Source organism: Styela clava, chromosome 8 (genome assembly GCF_964204865.1).
Source record: "Styela clava chromosome 8, kaStyClav1.hap1.2, whole genome shotgun sequence".
Taxonomy (NCBI): Eukaryota; Metazoa; Chordata; class Ascidiacea; order Stolidobranchia; family Styelidae; genus Styela; species Styela clava.
The window spans coordinates 12,153,197-12,174,007 of record NC_135257.1 but is presented as its reverse complement, the minus strand read 5'-3'; the positions used below and the strand labels follow the sequence as shown (position 1 = coordinate 12,174,007).

General features: G+C 35.7%; 2 protein-coding genes across 2 annotated transcripts; both read left to right on the top strand.

Moving 5' to 3' along the window:
- Positions 1-1,182: 1,182 nt before the first annotated feature.
- LOC120346441 (acetylcholine receptor subunit beta-like) lies at positions 1,183-8,284 on the top strand. Its single transcript, XM_039416182.2, has 11 exons — positions 1,183-1,326; positions 2,708-2,782; positions 3,300-3,454; positions 3,903-4,011; positions 4,328-4,448; positions 5,041-5,244; positions 5,886-6,042; positions 6,123-6,259; positions 6,672-6,766; positions 6,991-7,188; positions 7,675-8,284. Exons 1-11 carry the CDS (start codon positions 1,192-1,194, stop codon positions 7,801-7,803), a joined length of 1,515 nt encoding a protein of 504 aa, XP_039272116.2. The 5' UTR covers positions 1,183-1,191; the 3' UTR covers positions 7,804-8,284.
- A 2,905-nt stretch (positions 8,285-11,189) lies between these two features.
- LOC120346432 (sodium-coupled monocarboxylate transporter 1-like) lies at positions 11,190-20,792 on the top strand. Its single transcript, XM_039416167.2, has 14 exons — positions 11,190-11,366; positions 11,700-11,810; positions 12,334-12,424; positions 12,998-13,115; positions 14,768-14,835; positions 15,143-15,297; positions 15,587-15,727; positions 17,143-17,272; positions 17,434-17,522; positions 18,357-18,460; positions 18,696-18,856; positions 19,108-19,423; positions 19,751-19,887; positions 20,079-20,792. Exons 1-14 carry the CDS (start codon positions 11,221-11,223, stop codon positions 20,316-20,318), a joined length of 2,007 nt encoding a protein of 668 aa, XP_039272101.2. The 5' UTR covers positions 11,190-11,220; the 3' UTR covers positions 20,319-20,792.
- Positions 20,793-20,811: the final 19 nt, after the last annotated feature.

Here is a 20,811-nt window from a genome sequence, read left to right as displayed (position 1 = left end):
TTCTGGAGAGTAGGTCGGGATAGTTGAAAGCGCCCATTCACCTAATGCGGGATGTTAGTACTTCCATACACCTAAAATCATAAGTATGGAGTGACTATCGTCACTCACAGTTGTTCCTCGCCACAAGCGCTCGATGTAACATGTAGCGTTTTTGCTATTCTTTCACATTTCGTATTGTCAGATTTGAGTATGTATAAGTTTATTAGGCATTTGGAATCTTTATACGATGTTCGACAAATACGAAAGTATAGCTTATTAGTCTTTGCGTTAACTTTATCCTCATTTAATAAGCAATTCGTTATCATACGTCAATTTTATTACTGATCTGAGATGCCGATATAAACAAATTGCACAAAGATGAGTGCTGTGGTATGTATGCCGCAATATCACTACAAACCGCGGGGCAGGGTCCTATTAGGCAATTATCGACTGTGGAAAGATTGCGTTCGCATTTGCGGGTTTCTTCTCTGTGTCACTGGTAAGAAAGATGTAAAAGTTACTGATCAGTTGATGCTGTTACATATTTTCTTCCGTAGCCGCGAGTTCTCAACTGAGTTGTGTGCAGGCATAGAACATTCCTGGCGAAATATGAATCTTAGATAAATGTTCTCACCACACTCGATTGTCGCTGTCGGTAGGCACTTGAAATGCAGCTGTTGCCATGAAGATAAGGTTTAGTGCGAAACGCACATTTCCGTTTGATAAATCCAATCAGTAAAGAGCGAATTGAATTTCGATCAGTGTCTTTCTGTGAACTCTGGTAAGTGAGATTTGTACGGCACAGAGTTCAGGAGATGATAGTAAAATAATAGTCCCAAGAGGATTTCCGAAACGCAGCGGGATTCGGTGACGACAATCGTTTAGTTTGTCATAGGCCAATGAGTTATTAGAGCTGATTAAACGAAGACCGAAGTAACAGTGAGATTTTTAAGTTGGCGGCCTTGCTACTGTTAGTGAAATTGTATTGATTTTGAAGCCAATAACATAGAAAGGGGTACTTTTAAGTTCAGTAGCACATATTCATTGATTTTTTAGTGTTTAGAAAATAAGGAAACGAATAACTCCGACAAAACTTATTAAACCCTTATAATCAGTGGTATGCTGATTGTAAGGTATGCTTAGAAAGGCTGATTTGTTGACTACAGAGAAATATATATGAATAAGATCAATTTACTATATTTTGTTTAGGAGATGAAACTAAATTTTAAGCGTATTTTGCTATTCGCAGCATTTGTGTTGCTTTTTCAATATGGCAACGCCTTCAAGGAGTTCCAAAGCGACGAAGCAAAGTTAGCAAGGAAGCTTCTTGCTGATTATAATCCCGAAGTAAGTTGGCCAAATTGTAATTAGTTTTGGATAATGTTAGTCAATACAATGGGTATAAACACTATTTTAAAAAAATGTTGGTTTTAATATTGCTGACATAGGGTACGAAGCTAAAGGCAGTATGGAAATGCACCTATGATCAGTGGCGTATCTAGGGTGTGGCAGCCATGGTGCCGTTTGAACAGGGGCGCAAAGACTGCGAAAAAGTAATAATCAAAAAAGTTTCAATAAAATAATTTTAAATTGGGAATAATTAAAACTCGTATTTTTAGTCAAATAATAGGGTACAAGTACCTCAATTCAATAAGAGTCATTATAAATTGTCAAACAACTATCAAGGGGTGCTTTGTTAGACGTTGCCATGGGCGCCATTCTACGTAGATACGCCACTGCCTATGATATATATATATAAGCGATAAAATTTCGTATTTACCTCGGAGGAGGAGGCGTCTGATGGACAGTATGGTATTTCAGCTCGAGTAAATAGGAATAATCAACCAGTTATTCATCTAAGATGATTAAAACCCCCGTATAGTAGCGGTTACATGAGACGGCGAGGACTCCAGCAATCCGCTTATAATGATCTCCCACGGGGTTTGAAAAAAATTGCTACTCCCCACGATGATTTGTTTATTTGAAGCATGTTAAGAATGATGTATATTCAAGAGTATTGAGTTTTGCGGGAAAGGTGTGGAAATGCCATTCTCCAATGAAAAGGTCTCTTCCAAAATAAAATGGCTTTGTTGTCGAGAAAAAAATCGTTCATCTTTGCAACTGATGCACTAATTGATTTTCAGTACATACATATTGATGGAACCGGTAGAAGGCTGTTATTTTATCTGAATACCATGGACCGATATTTCATCGGAAAATTCGCTATTTTATTTGTAAACATGGAAATACCCAGTACATTTATTTAGCATTTGACCTCTTCATTCATATATTTGAGCATCTCATGTTGATACCAAGTTTCTTCTTAAAGTATCAATCAGCATCCTCGACGTGTTCCTTACGTACGTAACCTGCCTTTCAATCAACTAGTTTCAGTCATATAAACCCTTTATTCGAGCACAACAAGAGATACAAATCTGAAAACAGTATTATATACTTGTGATAAGGTTATCTCAAAAAACTGTACGGCGTAGGTAGCCTATGACGTGAGACGCATTATCAACGCGTGATTAGTAAAGTAGGCTACTCTATCATAATAAGTAAAGTGACGACGTAACACCTAAAAAAATGTTCGGGGTACAAGTCGCATTGAATGAATATTCATATATATATATATATTAATACCAGTTACTGATTTTTCATTTGTACTTGTACTTGCAAAATATCAATCATTTGATCTTACTAGAATATCGTGATTATTTTGTTCTAGATTCGTCCGTACGGAATGAGAGAAAATGCCACTAAAGTTCGACTGGGTATGACGTTATCTCAAATTATTAGCGTGGTAAGAAACGTTTTGATACTTCTACTTGCAATTATGGAATAAATTTACAGAAGTATATAGATAACCTTCTCAGTAAAAAAGACTTGTGTTTATAATAGAACAGTACTTTTTAGTGTAAATATTACGTGCAAACAACGGCTTTGAGGCACATTGCCTAAAGGGTATTTTGCGGTTTAGGATAGTATAAAATTGTAGGCCAATGGTTTGGGTGAGATTTGAAAGTTGAATTCATACTTAAATTAATATTTCGTGCATGAAGGTTAATTACCAACTCATTCGGAAGATACAATTCTCCATTCCAATGTGGTGTTGCCAATCCCATATCGAATTTCGTCTTCATCACTTCCCGCAATTTCTATGCTTTTCTATATCACTCGGTTACTAATTGCTTATTGAAAATTGTAATAAATACATTTACGTATTTATTTGTTAATGAGCGATTGATGAACACATCACTGAAAATGAAAATAATAATAAGTTATCTTCGTGAAATGTAGTAATCTTCTTTATTGTTTAGAATGAAAAAGATGAAGAACTTTCTACTTCCGTATACATGACACACGAATGGAATGATTTTCGTTTGACTTGGAATAAATCCGATTTTGGTGGAATACACATTCATAGACTGCCAGCTGATGACATATGGACACCTAGAATTATCTTAGGCAATAGGTATGCGATTTTTCCATGTCATTTTCGCCAATTTATTATTGTATCGCCGTGAAACGGCAAAACCTATTAAATCCGAAATCGAAGTCAAAATATTTCCAAATACTATATAGACTGAATTAAGATGCGTTCAACGTGGATGGTTGTAAGCTACTGCATTAATTTAACAAATCAATGTTTACGGGGTAAATTGGATAATGCAAATTCGAACAAAGCATCAATAAAAGTTTAGGGAAATTAACAGTAGTGAAATGAAACTCATTTTTGTCGTTACTGTCAGATGTCGATCGTGCAGAATGACAATTTCTAAAAGGTCACTCTTTGAATCAATCTTTTTTTATCTTGAAGTCTTTTTATTGGGGTTCATTATAAAATTTAATGTCCGTAATTTAGTTTCTCGATTATACTGTAGGAATTTTAACTTCAGTTTGTTTGTTGAAAAAACTTTTAGCAAAGATGGAGAATTTGACGTTTCACTGAGAGTTGATACCCTGATTCACAGTGATGGATTTGTGGAATGGCTACCGCCCGCATTGTATAAGAGTTCATGCAGTATAGAGGTATTTCTTGTTTAGATAGAAAAAAACATAACATAAAACATACCTTTGCAACCAAACAGCCTGAATCATTGAAGTAAGTTGAGAGAAGGCTTCGGTAATTCTAGTTTCTTAAACCTGTCTACGGTAAAATATTTGCAAAAAAATGAGGAATTTTTTTAAGAAGCATTTCATAACTTAACAAGTCATGCGAAGCCGCCACTGAATGCATATGTACCTACAATGCCTGGAAAAATACATAAGATACCTTCATTAGATTTCCAGTAGGCTAGGCTAATACAGCTTCTCTTTTATCGTAATACATCCCATTTTTGTTCAGGTTGCTTTATTCCCGTTTGACTGGCAAAACTGTACAATGGATTTTCGACTAACAACGTATGATAAATCTGAGATTGAATTGGAATTTGCTTATGGCGATGAGATATGGGTCGATCCAGCAGGTGAATAATAAATAGGATAGGATTTACATATTTATCCCGGGGGAGAGGAAAGCCGATAAGACGGCTTATCCATATGGCGAACCACGGCCTCTCGTTTCCAAGTCGGGTATGGGATTAGTTATTTATACTGTATTGTTTGTTTTCGGAAGCATAGACTTGGTGGTGGAGGAAGCCGTAACCGACCAGCGGTTACGTGAACCACCCAACGACGGCGAGGAGTCCAGCAATCCTCTCGAATCGAACTTGCGAACCCACGCAGAGTAATTAGAGGTGCGGTGGCGAGCGTATTCCTAACGCTTAACCCGTTGAGCCACACCGCCGCGCCATAAAAATCCCTACTTAAATTGAGTTAAAACTATATATTGTGCATTCAATGTTTTTCGTAGAGGAATAGTGCATTTATATCAGGGCAAAGAAGGGAGAGAAAAGATTCGTTAGATTATTTTGACTTGGAACTATACTACGCTCTCACAATCAATAGTCTCAATTACTCACTTGTGCAATCAATCTTGAATATACTGCAAATTTTATTCTTATGTATCGTATTCCACAGCTTGCATGTTTTCAATTTTTTTTTATTACACGTATCCAGCATTTCAGCCAAATGGCGAGTGGGATTTGATACAAAAGCCAATAAAAATTCATTCATCTTATCGCGATGGAGCTGAATTTCAAACGATGAGATTTTATTTTATCATGCAAAGAAGACCGCAGTTCTATGTAATGAACTTGATAGTGCCTTGCATTCTAATGACTCTCATTTCGTGTTTCGTGTTTTTTCTCCCATCTGTTTCATGTAAGTTATATTTCTATTTCTTTTCAAATGTAACTAAATATTGCTAATATTATCCGGAGGTCCAATGACTTCGTTCATGAAATCGTTCATCAGCATATGGAAATAATTGAAAAGTTGTGTGCAATTTAATCTGTACAAGAGTTATTCCTTCTCAGACCTCTTGCAATTCAGCCTTGTGAAGCAAAGTTATTTTTTGGCGAATTGCACACTTACTTTTCGTGTTTTTAATTATGGGTTGTTATAACCGCTTTGCTAGCGTTTGTGAGAACCACATCGTATCCAAATGATTAAGTTATACAAGCACATTTTTATGCATATTCCTATGATATTATTACTAACCGATACATTTCAAATTGTTTTTATTCCATATTATTGGACACGTTTAGTGGCCATAACGATCGTTTCAAAATTTTGTTGTTATTGTTATTTGTCTCCGTCTCCATTTTTAAAAAATCGCTTTTCTCTTCGAATACTGGACCAGTTGCTTTGATATTTTCAGTGGTTGAAGATAAATTTTTTTTCCAGAAGGATATTACTTTTTTTTCGCTATGACGTCATCAAAATTATTGCCACTGGGTGGCGCTACGTGTCCATATATTTGAGCATAGCTCTCTTGTTTCAACTATATTAATTCTTTGAAGGTGAAAAGATGACACTTTCCATTTCTGTTCTACTTGGCGAAACTGTTTTCCTTTTTCTGATTGCTCAACGAATGCCAGAAACATCTTTATCAGTTCCTCTAATTGCTGGTTACCTTCTATTTACAATGACTTTGGTTATTTGTTGCGTAATATTCAGGTATATATATTATAATTTCAATATGGAATAGTACGGCGAGTTACCTGCTCAATAATATTAAAACTTTATATGTATTTCAGTGTAATTGTCTGTAACATCCATTACCGCTCATCAAGAACTCATTTAATGCCAAAGTGGGTGAAGACATTTTTTATGGATTTTCTTGCTCCCATTCTTTATGTTGAAAGACCGCCACAAGCACAAGATGCCGTAAAAAGTAAGTGGCATAATTTACTAGTAAGCATGTTGGTCTCATAATATATCGCAACTAGAGATCTTGTGATTAAGCCTCGTTTAAAGTGGTCAATCCAAAAACCCAAGTTAGGAAAACGAAAAATTAGGAAAAGCAATTCAGACTTGAAAATTCGGTACATTACAGGTTTATCTGCATCTATTTGGCTTACACAAATCTTTGGTTTGGTCCATAGCCTTGGGAAGTCACTGTCGGCGCGCTGGCTGTAATTAACACAAAACTATACAAATGGGGTAGTTGTCAGAGATGTAACAAGTTGTAGGCCCATGTGAAATGACCCATTGACCAACATTTACTACATTTTATTGTATAATTACTCAAGTATGGTTACATAAGTAACAAGTGTGATAAATTGTACGATATTACAAAATTTTAGAACCAACCAGAGGCTCAAGAACAGAAAAACATGTGAAAGATATCCTTGATCGTAATGTACTACAAGCACCCAGTGAAGTTTTATTTGACAAGCAGGTAATTTGGAGTGAAATTTTGTTTAAAAATTGTGTCAACTTTGCTATTGCAACGGACCTTCGGTGCCTTTGATATCCTTTTACCTGATACCAGAATTTGCACACTACTCATATGTAGGCCATTTTTGTACTGATTGTCGACATGTTTCGTAGGAATACTTCAGAAAGCCCTTTAAAATAAAACCTAATATAACGCTATAGTGATAGGTATTATATCTTGTTCAGGCAAGACGTTACGGATTCAAAGCAAGGCACGTGCAAAATGCCACTGGATTCATTGACGTCAATTCAACGCCAGATGGCAAGGTTGACGTGTCATCGATACCTGCAGCCATGACACCATTACCATATCACTTACAATGTCTTGTTACTAATATTAAATACGTCTCGTCATCAATACAAAAGGATCAATTCGAAGAACAGGTTTGTTTAGTTGATAATTTTCATCTTATTTACTTGCAACATAAAGTAGTTTCATAGCCAGTTCGTAACTTGTGAATAACTTGTAAGTATGTGAATCGCGCTCTAAAAACCCAGATGTTTCTGATTCCTGTTCACTGTAATGTATTTTAAGCTGAAACGCTGTTTATGTACTTGTAGTAAAAATTATGGCGCTCCAGAAGTATGTGCACCAGATGGCGCACAACCTGATAACCCTAACCTGGTACACATACTATGTTTAGGTTGTGCGCCATCTTGGTGCACATACTTCAGGAGTACCAAAATTATATCTGTTGATATATTGATAGTTTTCGTGTTTATTTAGTTCATTTATAAAATTTGTGGCAACTGAAACATCGTCCGCCATAAGATAATGTTCTCTGCTGTTTGTGTGATTACTTTCCGCCACACTCTTCGAATAACAGTAAAGTTAAACAGTTCTTTTATTCTCTTCCATATTTATTTCAGGCATGTGATGATTGGGCATATGTTGCTCTGGTTGTCGATCGACTTCTGTTTTGGATATATCTTGGTGTATTTACGTTCGGAACTCTAGGATTCTTCCTGAAAACAACCACAGCCTATTACCCTACGTAATTTCAACTTTATCTGACGCATCGTTTTTTTTTTAAATTGTGCTTTCGCATTATTTATTTGCTATCTCATTAATAGATGTAACCAGACTACTTTTTCAAAGACACTTTTATTTATTTAAAATTTTGATACCCAATAAACTAAATAGTATTAATGTTAATATGCAGACATCAGATTTAATGCTGATTTCTGATCAAAATTGTGCTCAACCGTAATAGCCTTATATCACCGAAGTGGTAACTGGAGTACGAATCAGCTTTGGTTTCTATGTTCTGTAGCCATACAATAAATGAATAAAGTATTAACAACGTGATCGAAAACATTATAGTCGAAATAGGACTCAAGAATAAATATATTTTGAAAACTGAAGCCTTTTCTTTATTTAAATGTCTTTCATTCGTGTTATGGAATGAATAAAAGTAATATTTGTTGATTTCCCTTAATATATTTGATTAAGAGAGGGAGAGTGTGTTTTAAGTGAGGTGAGATAAAGGGCATCCCTCTATTGATGAATAAAATTACAAGAAACACTTTGACGAAGTTAGTAAAATAGGTTGTGCAAACTGCATAAAACTCCGTTACCAGAATTTACCACGCTATTGCAAAAACATCTGCAACTCTTAAATGTATTTGAAGCATAAAAGCTATTATTGCCCAAATCAATAAAATTACTACTATATTCGTCGACATACAGCGTTAGATGTTTTTCGGCTTCTAGCTGCTAAAACGTTTGTGTTTGTAAATAATAAATGTGCAGCACTGATAGAAATGCTAAGCATATGAATATCAAGCATGATACGAGATTATCGATAAAACGAACTACCGCAAAAAATTGACCAAGCAAAGCAGGCTTATGAAGCAAGCCCTTGCGGTCAATTTTAGCGTGAATTACACAGCACCCTTATCTATGACAATATAATTGTTATAATATTATAGTAGTATAAACGGTCTTGATTAAAAACTTCAAAAACGGTGAATATCTGCTCAGGTGGACAAAACGATATGCTTTTTGATGTTCACAATATAATATTAAGTTTACAATTGTTTAATTTAGCTACCGTGCGACGCCTTTTATTGCTTTCAATTCGCGTAAGTAATAAAAAATTGCATATGTCACCAAAATATAATTCTATGACGTTTGTATAGCCTACCGAATTCAAAAGCATCAATATCATTAAATTATTTCACCTGAAATTGTTTGTTTGGAATTCACGATAGCGCATAACAAATTTTCTTTCCATGTCATCGAACCCTTGCATTGACTGATTTTCATACTGTCTAGAAAAGACTCAGACTAGAACCCGACGCGATCATCAACTTTTCGAAATTTATTCGTTGCAAAAATTTGTTTAAGTTTACACTGCCACCAATTTTTCATCATATTCCGATAAAAAAACTAAAATAGTTGGGTACCAGATTAGGCTATAATTATATTCCGATTTTAATTATTTCAGTTCTGTTACGAGTTCGGAGACTGCCTGTGACAGCCAATAAATGCCCTGCTCATAGGCTTCAGTCCCTTTACACAACTTGATGTAAAGTATGGGCGAACATAATTAGTTACCTCCATATTGGTACACACACTTCTGAAACGGATATAAAGTCACGATTATTTAAAGTCACGAAATTTTTACCCGATATACCCAAAAACTAATCATAACGCGGCGATTAGCTCATGAAATTTGAAAATCTACACATCAATTGCAACAAAAATTAGAAGTAAAATGGATAAACTTGTAGATGAATGAGTCACCATCTGAAGTGCTTTCCATCCATCTTCCACGCTTGTCGCCTAGCCGAAATTTTATCATTTAAAACTTAGGTTCATCGACCTGGAGGGTTTTCGTTCAACATTCCCGGATTATTGTAAACTGGGTTTATATAATCGCACAAAAAGTGCGAAAATGAACAGTAGCGATCGTAAAAGTTATCAATCAAAATACTTTGAACCAACATCGCACACAAAAACGAGGTGTTGTTCGTGTACCGAGCATTTGCGAGAAAGAGATAGGCAAATGGGGTAGAGAGACGCCAATGTTTTAAACAATGTAGATGACGTACAATAAAAACAGAAGATATTATTTTGATACTTGCTTTAGTAGATTAAGCCGGATTTCCTTGTATTGACGAAATCAAAAATATGACGAAGCGAATTTCGATACGATTTGGCATATTTCTTATCAGAAAAATATAAAACGTGCTACATCATCATCGTCAGGATACGATTATTCCAACCAGCCATTCTAAATTAATTCTAGTTGGCAGAGAAGTCGGTCAGCCCGCTGCTTAGTAGACTGGACTTGAGAATGATAATAATATATGAGAGACAAATCTGTGTGAACATCAGAGACTATTTTCTTTCATGTTCAGCTATGAACAACGCATTTCTCGATATAGTGTTGCTACTTTTACACGACTGAAAGATGTGATGAAAATGTATGAAATGAGATTGTGAGCATACCTCAATCTCAATCGTATGACAAACAGTAGGCAATGGTGGGTAATCCTTTCAGGTAACCCGGAGGAAGCTTTTATTAAACAGCGCGTACCACTGAATTATGTTCATGAAATAATATAGAAGTTTAACAGCTTGGATGAAAAAAATATACAGCTTGACAAACATGAGGAAACTCAATATCTCACGCCACGCTACTTGATGAATATAGAAACGACAAACTATTCAGAGATATTGTGTTACGAAATTTATGCGAGCTAATAATTTTATGCTTTTTTGATTGGCTGGGGTCAGAAACGAGAAGATTGGATTCTTTACCGATTATGGGATACACCTCCTTGGGCAATAATGAACGAACATTTTGCTGAAATTCCACGTAATTACAGATAAATGAGAACAATTTATCAAATAAACAGTTGACTCGAAAAACCATGAGCGTTCCAATCATTTCACACTTAACATTGGCTAATATTTCCCATATGTATAAGTGCGAAATAACGTTGGCCAATGAGTAGAGCAGTAGTTTACAAGCTTTTTAAGCCGCGCCCCCTTTTCAGAATTTGTCAAGTCTCGCCTCACCTAAAAAATAACTAGCTAACAATAAGTTGCAAATCGCACATAGTAAGACGAAAGTATGTTTTTTTGAAACAACACTTTGAAAATACGTGAATTTAACGTAATTATCCAAAATAAAGAAACGTAATTATCTTAAATAAGGCGGACAAGACCAAATTCAACAAATATTTTTATTTGTAGAGTGCACCGCTGGACTAAAGATATTTATTAACGAAATAATAGAAAAGTGGTTGAAATAATGGTCTCTGATGTTTCATTTCAACTCCGTAACCTGAAGATGAATAAATCAATCATTTTTGGGCCCCGATTACTTCGTATTTCAAAAATATTTATACTTTACTCTATTCTAGTTGGGTTTTTTTTGTGGTGAATTTAGTAATCTTATAATTATGACTGAAGAAGTTGCCACTTTTGTAGCGGCTGATTATGCTGTTTTCGGTGTCATGCTTGCACTGTCTGCAAGTATCGGCTTATACTATGCATACAAAGATCGACAAGGGAAGGAAGGAGTGCAAGGGTATCTTCTTGCTGCGAGGTAACTACGACCGTACTAACATGAACAATGATAGTATTGTGTTCCGCCAGGCAATTATTCTTACAAATGTAGCCATTCACAAGATAAAAAAATTGACCAAAGACTGTGTGCGAGTGAAATTTATATATCTGCAATCAGTATACTAAGCTCCCAAACATCATTTGCATTTTTGGTGATTGGATTGATATGCTGATTGCGGAAAAGATAACATTAGCACATTCTAACTTTTGAGTGAATATTGGCCTCGAATTTGGCTCAAAACCATCCAGCTAATGCCATGTTTTTCTATAAGATCAGGAGTTGTTTATCTTCATTGTTAATTTTGTTCTACAGGCAAATGAATTTTTTCCCAGTAGCCATCTCACTTGCCCTAAGTTTTGTATCTGCAGTAACAGTACTAGGAGTTCCGGCAGAAATACACTTTTTCGGATCGATGTACGTTTGGTGAGTATCAAAAATTTATTCTTGTACGCAAATACTCGTAAAAATATTTCGCGTCGTGAAAAGATTTCAATAAGCATACACAAAGAAAATTGTTTATTTCCGATACCATAGCAATTCCCCTAATTGAAATATTTTATTTGCGCATCCTTGTTTAAAAAATACCGAGACGCAAATGTGCGTAACCGCCATGTCTTCAATTGTTTTTGCCCAACTAATTTGGTATATCAGAGGTATAAAGATGATCGAACATCACTGTAGTTATCCACGAAAAGTTTATACCAAAATTAAGTTTCTGCTACGGCTTTGCTTGACAGAATTCTACCTACACATTATATTATATATATATATATATAAAAGTAATATTTTTACGCATGATTCTAAAATTGCGTGTGTAAAAGGAAGAGACTATAAATTCGCCGGTTTAGGTAAAAATTTCGCGTTGCCATAATCACCGAACAGACATAACAACTTATTTAGTTGTATTTTTTTGCTACAGTAAAAACTACTAATTTTACTATTACAGGGTGATCGTTGCTGTCGTCTGGGTCGCTCCAGTCGTAGCAGAAATATATATCCCAGTGTTTTATAGGTTGGAAATAACAAGTGCTTTTGAGGTTTGTTTAACCATTTTTATCAAATTATAGTATTGAAGTGTTTATATATATCAGTTATTACCATTGTGCTGCCCTATTACTTTCTACTTTAGATTGGCCACCCAAGCTATATCCATCACTTTCTATAATACTAAAAAGTCTAAAGTCTAAACGTTTATTCGTTGTCGCGTTCTGTTGTTAGAATTCACCGATCAATCCCAAAGAAAAAAAATCTTTCTACCCTACAAATTTTTCATATCCGTTTCACTATTTAGTTCTCCAATATATTGTTGTTCTCCTTATGCTTTTATTAAGTTTGTAGTCGTTCTGTCTTGAGAATTTATCTGCATAACAGTTAATGGTAGAGGTGGATTGGTCCAAATCACCATTTGAAATGGCCTCCCACATAGAAGTCTATTGGGCTGCGATATAGACGGCGGTTAAAGTTTTTGGACAATTACAAAGATATGTGATGATAATCTAGTTCAATGAAGACGAGCCCTGATCACTGATGTAGCTACCTGAACATTTTACGGCATACATTTTAAAATACGTCATTCTCGTTCAAATAAAAGTAATTCATTTTTATTACAGTACATAGAAATGCGATTCAATCGAGCTACAAGACTTCTATCTACATTTATATTCCTAATACAAAACATTATGTACATTGGTATTATGATATACGCACCAGCGTTGGCTTTGAGTTCAGGTGAGCTTTAGGACCGATCAGTGGTTTTATTGTTTACATAAATACAGTGCCTGTCAAGGTCGCAATCCTGATGCATATGAATTTATATTGTAAAATTTTCTCGAAGCAATGTGACGCGCACTCACTCAGAAGTCTGAGAAAAAGGATATGCTTACTGTGTTAAGTTACCGAAGACCACGGAAGTGCCGAGAACTACTAAATTAAACCGGTATAAGTATACCGAACTAAAGTATACCCGTGTTTTGCTTACATGTTAGTAAACACCTATCGACATTAAATTGAAACAGTTCAGATCGGTACGAGCAGGAAGCAGCTATGAGACAATTATTGGAAAAACAATTTGGCATAATTTTTTGTCTGCTCGGTACGTTCACTGATTGAAAAATGGATAAAACATGTTTGCGGTTCAAGTGCCATGGACTAGGGCTAGGCTATTAATCGCACAAAACTAAAATCACAGAATAAAAATGCATCTGCTTCCTTAACTTATAAATCCCATAAATATATTACTCAGCTCTATTTGTGTTTTCTATCGTGACGAAATCACGATTTAATCCTTGATTACCATTCAATACAAAACGATGAAGCGTTAGTATCAAAGGTTTATTTATTTACCCGCGGTGTATACAGACCACTACATCTGAGCCAGGGTCGTCCAACCCGTGGCCCGCGGGTCACATGTGGCCCGCGCTGTATTTTCGAAATAAAATAGTATAAATTGAGTAAAACTTCTATTTTTTGAGTGATGTGGTTAATATGAAGATTTGATACAAACAAGTTGTTCATTTTCTTGAAATGCGCTCTGCTAGCCCTTCAAACGGGCCATGCGTGCCATCACCAACTGAAAGATATCGATACATAAATAGTAGCTTACACACTTGGGCATAATTCGGCAGCACGTGTCAAACCATGTCAAATCCCCTGTGAGATCACTAATTTCTGACAGTCACATGGAAAATTCGCTTCGCATTGCTGCATCGTCCTTTACAGCGAATATTGACAAACTTGTTAGCGAAAAGCAGTGCCAAACTTCACACTAAAATGTCTACGTGTAGAAAAAAAATTTGTTGACTTTACTGTATCTTCATTTTTTTATTGTTCTTATTATTGAGAAAGTTTGGTGCGAGGGTTTTGTTTGTTTTTTCATTAACTTTTGGTCAGTGCAGCAAAACTAGAACATAATTACCATGTTAAGTGGCCCGCGCAATTATTAGTAAACTAAATATGGCCCGTCGACCAAAAAGGTTGGCCGACCCTGATCTAAGCTGTGCACTTAAAGTAGGACAAGATAATTATGCTTAAATATATGGACAATAGGGTCCACTGACCAACGAAGCAAAGTCAACTAGTGCTCCTTACACATAAATCTGATATAATGCTCATACATATGCTTTAAATCAAAATCACAAACTTAGAAGTTGGTGGACTAGCCTGACGTAAGGCAATGGGAGTCAAATGTCAAAATAGTGTTTTCATGAATTATAATAAAACAGCAATTTATGTGCGAGTCATCGAGGTTAGAAAACAAATACAGTTAAACGATACAGTGGTGCTCCCTGTCCAATAAGCATTCTCATTCTGAGTTCTGACGTTACCTGTTTTATTTGCTTCGATTTGCTGAAATGAATTAATGATATCTTCTTACTTGATAGTCACAAACTTCAACTTGTGGGCTGCAGTGGCAACAATCGGTATCGTTTGTACATTCTACACAACTTTGGTGAGTTTGAAATCAGTATTGTGTTGATCAGAATTGTTTGTCATTCGGCATAAGTTCAATTCGATTTGAAATGAACTGTATTCCACTGTCAAGCATTATATTCACATATGACAAGTAACACATTTTTATGTTGGGTAGGGTTATGTCATCAAACTATGTCATGGGGTAAAAGAAAACACCGCTTCGCGCAACACTCCATTTCAGCAGTCAATCAGACGTCCAGTCTATCGAATTTCCTATTTACTATGGCGTACCTAAATTAATAGACATTTTACGACCTACCACGTCAAACTTTTGTTATTTGCAGGGTGGGTTGAAAGCTGTGATTTGGACTGATGTATTCCAAGGATTGGTTTTGCTCGTCGGTATGATAGTCACTCTTGCTGTGAGTGTAACTTCTGTTGGAGGATTTAACAAAGTTTGGGAAGCTTGCAGAGAAGGAGGAAGAATCGACTTTATAAAGTGAGCGTTTAACTAAGAATGAATATTTCCACAAAAAAAAATGATATCAAGTGAATGAGAGTAAGAAAATTAATTTGTTTTTAAGAATATAAAATACTTAAAATGAGATGTACTTGTCGTTTCTTCTCACTCTCACTACTACTCAGAGATGTATCGAATGAAACTTAGAATTTTCGGACCTATTTGGTAAATTTAGTAAAAAATTGAATGTAAACATCGCTAAGTATTAGTAAATTAGTGTTTGATGCATCAAAATCCCTAAAGTCATAATCTTTATTTTTACTTTCAGTTTTCAAACGGACCCAAGATACCGTAACACTTTCTGGAGCATGGTGATTGGACTTGGATTTTTGTGGCTCAGTGTTTTCGGAACGAATCAGTCTCAAGTTCAACGATATCTTAGTTGTAAATCAGAATATGAAGCGAAAAAGTAGGTCGTTGAAGGAATTTTGGGTGGTAGCATACATAGAAACAAACCAATTCTAGACTACATCGTATACATAATTTTAATGTCCGCGCAGGAAACTTCTCAAAGCCCTCTTACGACTGGAAAATATTTCCTATTGATCACAATTGTCCAACCAACCAACTTGTTGCATAGCTTAGAATTTAATATTATCCGATAATGTGTCCTGAGTAGGGCTGGGAATGGTTAACCGGTTAACCGATTTCAGATGGTTAACGGTTACGATTTATTTTAACCGTTAACTGACATCTCAGGTACAAATCATCTTCATACCTAACAATTTCTTCAAATATGATTACGTCATCGCAAATTTATCTCTTGTGGCATTTAATTCAAAAGAATATTACTAACTATGTGGGTAAGGACTCAATAAATGTGAAAAATGATGTAAGTACCAAGATTGCTTATGGAAATTTGATAATGATGAATTCAAAATCAGTTTTCGGTCGATTTTGAAATATATTGTTCACGATTTCATTGCAAAATCGGATATTCAATGTCATACAACAAGTGCGCTGTTTATGCCGTTTTTCTTTATATGATATATATCTCGAAGTAAAATTTGCACATCGAACACTGATAGTTTGTCACATAAATTGCGTTTAACAACGGAATCAGGTTTTCTAAAATACTTCCGCACGCCCGAACCACGCTGCCTATCTCTTTGCAGCAGAGCAATCATGAAACTATATCGATTCGTGAATAATTTTAATAAGCGATACCGGGATAAGAACACGCAAAATTGCTTTATAGGCTTTGTGACGTAACAAGCTGAAATTATAAATTATTAGGTCAAACGTCACGCGGCGGTTAACCGGTTGATTTTACCCGGTTAACGGTTAAAGTGTTTTCCCTGAAATTCCCAGCCCTAGTCCTGAGTTATCATTGATGGTGACCGTACATTTGAACCCATGTATATATCCGCGGGTGCAATCTATATGCGGGTGCTAAAACCCATGGGTTAGGGTTTGTATGGGTTCAAGTATCCGATAAACCATAGGTGCAATAGTATGCAGGTGCAATTGTCATGGGTTCAAATGTACGTGGGCTCAAATGTAATGGAACCATCATTGATAGCTTTGAGTAGGCTAAGTGATGAACATATAATGACCTCAGATGACATTATATGACCAAATCTTCAAATGAACGGCTGTATACTTCGTGGACTTAGGCAAAAAATTCATCTGTCATAAACTAGCTATTTCTGTGAAAGAGAAATAAATAATATCTCTACCTCAATAACAAAGATACGTAAACATATCAATTATGGTAGGCCTCCACTCCAGCAAATGCACGTTTTTGCGTGATACAAAAATCGTTGGTATTTTTTATGTTATTCCAAATAACACGGTAATGCAATGTTTCTTGTTCTCGTGTAGGGGATTTTACGTTGGTGTCATAGCTGCTATATTTTGTTTGGGCCTTTCTTATTTGACTGGATTTGTAACTTATGCATACTTCAAAGACTGTGATCCACTAGCCTCGGGAAAGATTTCTGAACCTGATCAGGTAAACAAGATCAATTACTTGACGTTACCTAGTCCTAGTCTACTTATTATATCGTAAAATATTTCGATATCTCTCAATAATCCTGGAAGTGTGATCAAGTATAAAGTATATTATGCAAACACTCGGCATGCATTACAAGAAGATTCTCTTTTAAATCATAGATTCTTCCTTACATGATACTACTAATTTTCAACAACCAGCCTGGATTGCCGGGTTTGTTTGTGGCAGGATTATTCGCAGGTTGTCTCAGGTAAGTAGGCTGCTTTCCACATATATAAGAAAAAGAAACTTTCGAGTTCTAAAATGCACAGTGACATATTACTGTTTGTTTGTGGGTAAACACACATTTGTTCAGGATGCTTGAGTTAAAGGATATAACTTAGACATCAAAAGTCATAGCACTAAGCAGCGTACAGTACAGCAGGCGATGTAGAGCAAAGCCCGTATATACGGATAGAGAGAGCTCAACAGCAACGTTCCCTCTAACTAAGAGATTGCTTAGGTGCGTGGAATAGAAGGCCATGTGAGCTTCAAAAAAAGGTCTGCGCGGAAAATTAAAGTACGTATTCAGCTTGTCTTGCTGTCAATACTTATGCAGTGCGCGGCAGAACGAAAGTACTGCGCGGGGATTCTCGGTCAACTGCGCCGCCGCGCAGCTTAGAGGGAACGTTGCTCAATAGTGGCATCGAGCGACATAGTAAACAGTAAAACATAATAATAATGACGTCATAAATATCCTCTTACAATTCGGCCTACCTAAGTTGAATATAATCTATCGCGCAATGGGCTTCCAATTTTAAGGTCGTCTCATCGCTATAATTCGAACACAGTTATATACGTAAATATACGTCGAGATAGTCCGTCCAATTTGCATAACTAGAATAATTTGGTCGATTTGGGTAATCATCAAAGTTTGAACCCGATTTCTTTCAAAGCTGAATACATATCCGCAAATCGCACCGCATTGCTACCGAGTGGATATGATCATATCATTGCCTGAAAAAATATTTTGATTTAAATGTCGCACTGATGTATATATGTGGGATGCTTTGCAAAATATAATAATATTGAATTCCTCTTTCAGCACCGTTTCCTCCGGGATAAATGCAATGGCATGTGTGACAGTGAAAGATTTCATTCAACCGTTTGTCGGATGGTCACAAAGAGTTATGACTTGGGTTTCTAAAGGTAAATAAATTTTGTGTTAGGGTTGAAAACTTACAGAAACTTGTTTCGTTTCAAGTTATCATTATTACTCCCAACCCAAAGATTATGTAGGCTACAACGAGAACTACTTTTACTAGAATTTTGAGTGATGGATCAATAAATTATATATATATACATTACATTTTAACCTTACGCTGATTAAAAACGACTGAGAAGATTTACATCACCTCAAGTATGACATACACTTTTATGATAGGAATGGTTTTCTTGTTTGGAGCTCTGTGCATCGGATTTGCTATTCTTGCTTCGACTCTTGGGGGAGTTTTACAAGCATCTCTCAGTGTTCTTGGACTCGTAGGTGGACCGTTACTCGGCCTGTTCTCACTCGGAATAACGTTCCCCTGCGCTAACTCTCCGGTATGTATGAACTAGAATATTTACTGGCGAACGATAGTATCTGTTGTGTTTTTTGTTTTGATTTTTTTGCAATTTAATTGCTAACCTGAAGGAGAACTCAGAAGGCTACACTGGCTAGAATGCCAGAATAATAATGATGAAGTACAAATTGACTGATAATTCAGATAATTCTTAAAAAAAAATTCACTCAATTCTTTAACGTGGTCGATAAAATATAGTCGAATCCCTAATCGGTGATTGTTTTTCTGCAGGGAGCTATCTCTGGTTTGATATTGGGAATATCGCTTTCAACTTGGATCTACATTGGAAGCACAATCTATGCACCATTGCCTAAGTTCATGGGTTTCAAAAGTCTCTCAATTGACGGCTGCGCTGTGGCAAATGTTACAAATAACTACACGCTTACAACAATGGGATCTACCGATGTAATGACTACAACTGTGTCAACGACAACCGCTGCCGTTCGTCCTCCAATCGCAGAATTCTATTCAGTGTCTTATGCTTACTATGCGGCCATAGGCTACGGTGCTACCTTAATTTGTGGACTTGTAGTAAGCCTCCTAAGTTGTAAGTAAATATAAATTTTTAAGAATTGATAATCGGGTTATGCACAATTTTTATCAATATTGTAAGTGAAAATTAGCTCCCTAGTGCCAGAATATATTTGGCAAAAAATTACAATTTACACATGAGTAACACTGACGACATTCCATCCTATACTATTTTTCGTTTTACTGTATACCGGCCGCTGCTTCTTCACGTCTTCCTCCAAAATAAAATTATATGCATACGCTTAAATCTATACCCAGCCTGACATTATATATACTACCGAACGAGTTGAGATTTTAGTGGGAAAATAAGAAAAAGCGATTCATGAATTTTTCTTTTTCACAGGCGGATATCGAGAGCGGAAGAATGTTGACCCCAGACTGATTCTTCCATTGTTAGATCACAAAATGTTCTGCTGGTTGCCTTCAAAATTCCGTAGATTTATGTGGTGTGGAGTTTCCCATGAAAAAGATTTTGATGAAGTAAGAATATTATTTGACAATACATAATTAAATATAATGTATGAATATGCTATTGCCGAGTATAGTATACGTATCATTCTCTGTAATTCATACTCGTTGATACATTCGCGTTTCAATTTTAAATTTATTTAGTAGTTCACAATCGATTCCTTTTCCTTTATTTTCCTTAACAAATAAAACTATAATTCCAGGAAAAGCCGGTCAAAGTAAAAGACATTAGTCTGAAGAGTATTTCCCCGTTGAATGTAGATGAAGCTAAAGTAAATGGAGACGTTTCATCTCCTGATCCACCACCGTACCCGAATTCGAATGGATTTTCGCAAAAAAGCAATTTTTCAGATTCCGAGAGGAGCTTACCGGGAGTTGCAGTGCAAGAAAACGGCGAAACAAACCAGGCGTTTTCTATGGAAGATGAACGCTCGCCTATATGAACTAGTCTTTTTTTTTATTTTTACAAATTCAATAAATAACAGCAAAGTATATATATCAGCCCACATAGGTCAACATGTTTTTATGTCTTTAGTGTTGCCTTAATAAAACTAATATCATGGTTGTAAATAATTGTCCATGAACCATCTCAACTTAAATAATATCGAAGGAGGCGGCTTTGTCTCCTAGAGTCGATTCTCGCACCACCAACCGCATTTGACGGACGATTCAACAAAAAATAAATTGTCCGTCCCTATGCGGGTGGAATTTTTGATATATAGATAAGAAATTGATTATAATATTTGAATATGAGATCTCATAAAGAATTGAGCATTCAAAATTATTGCAATATTTTGAATTAACTGTTGGTAAAAAATTCGATAAACTTTTTTCCGGGAGCGATTTTGTATACAAATATAATATATATCTATTGCTTAAATTCAGTTATTTTCAAAAAAATAATATAACATTTTCACATACTTACATACACATACA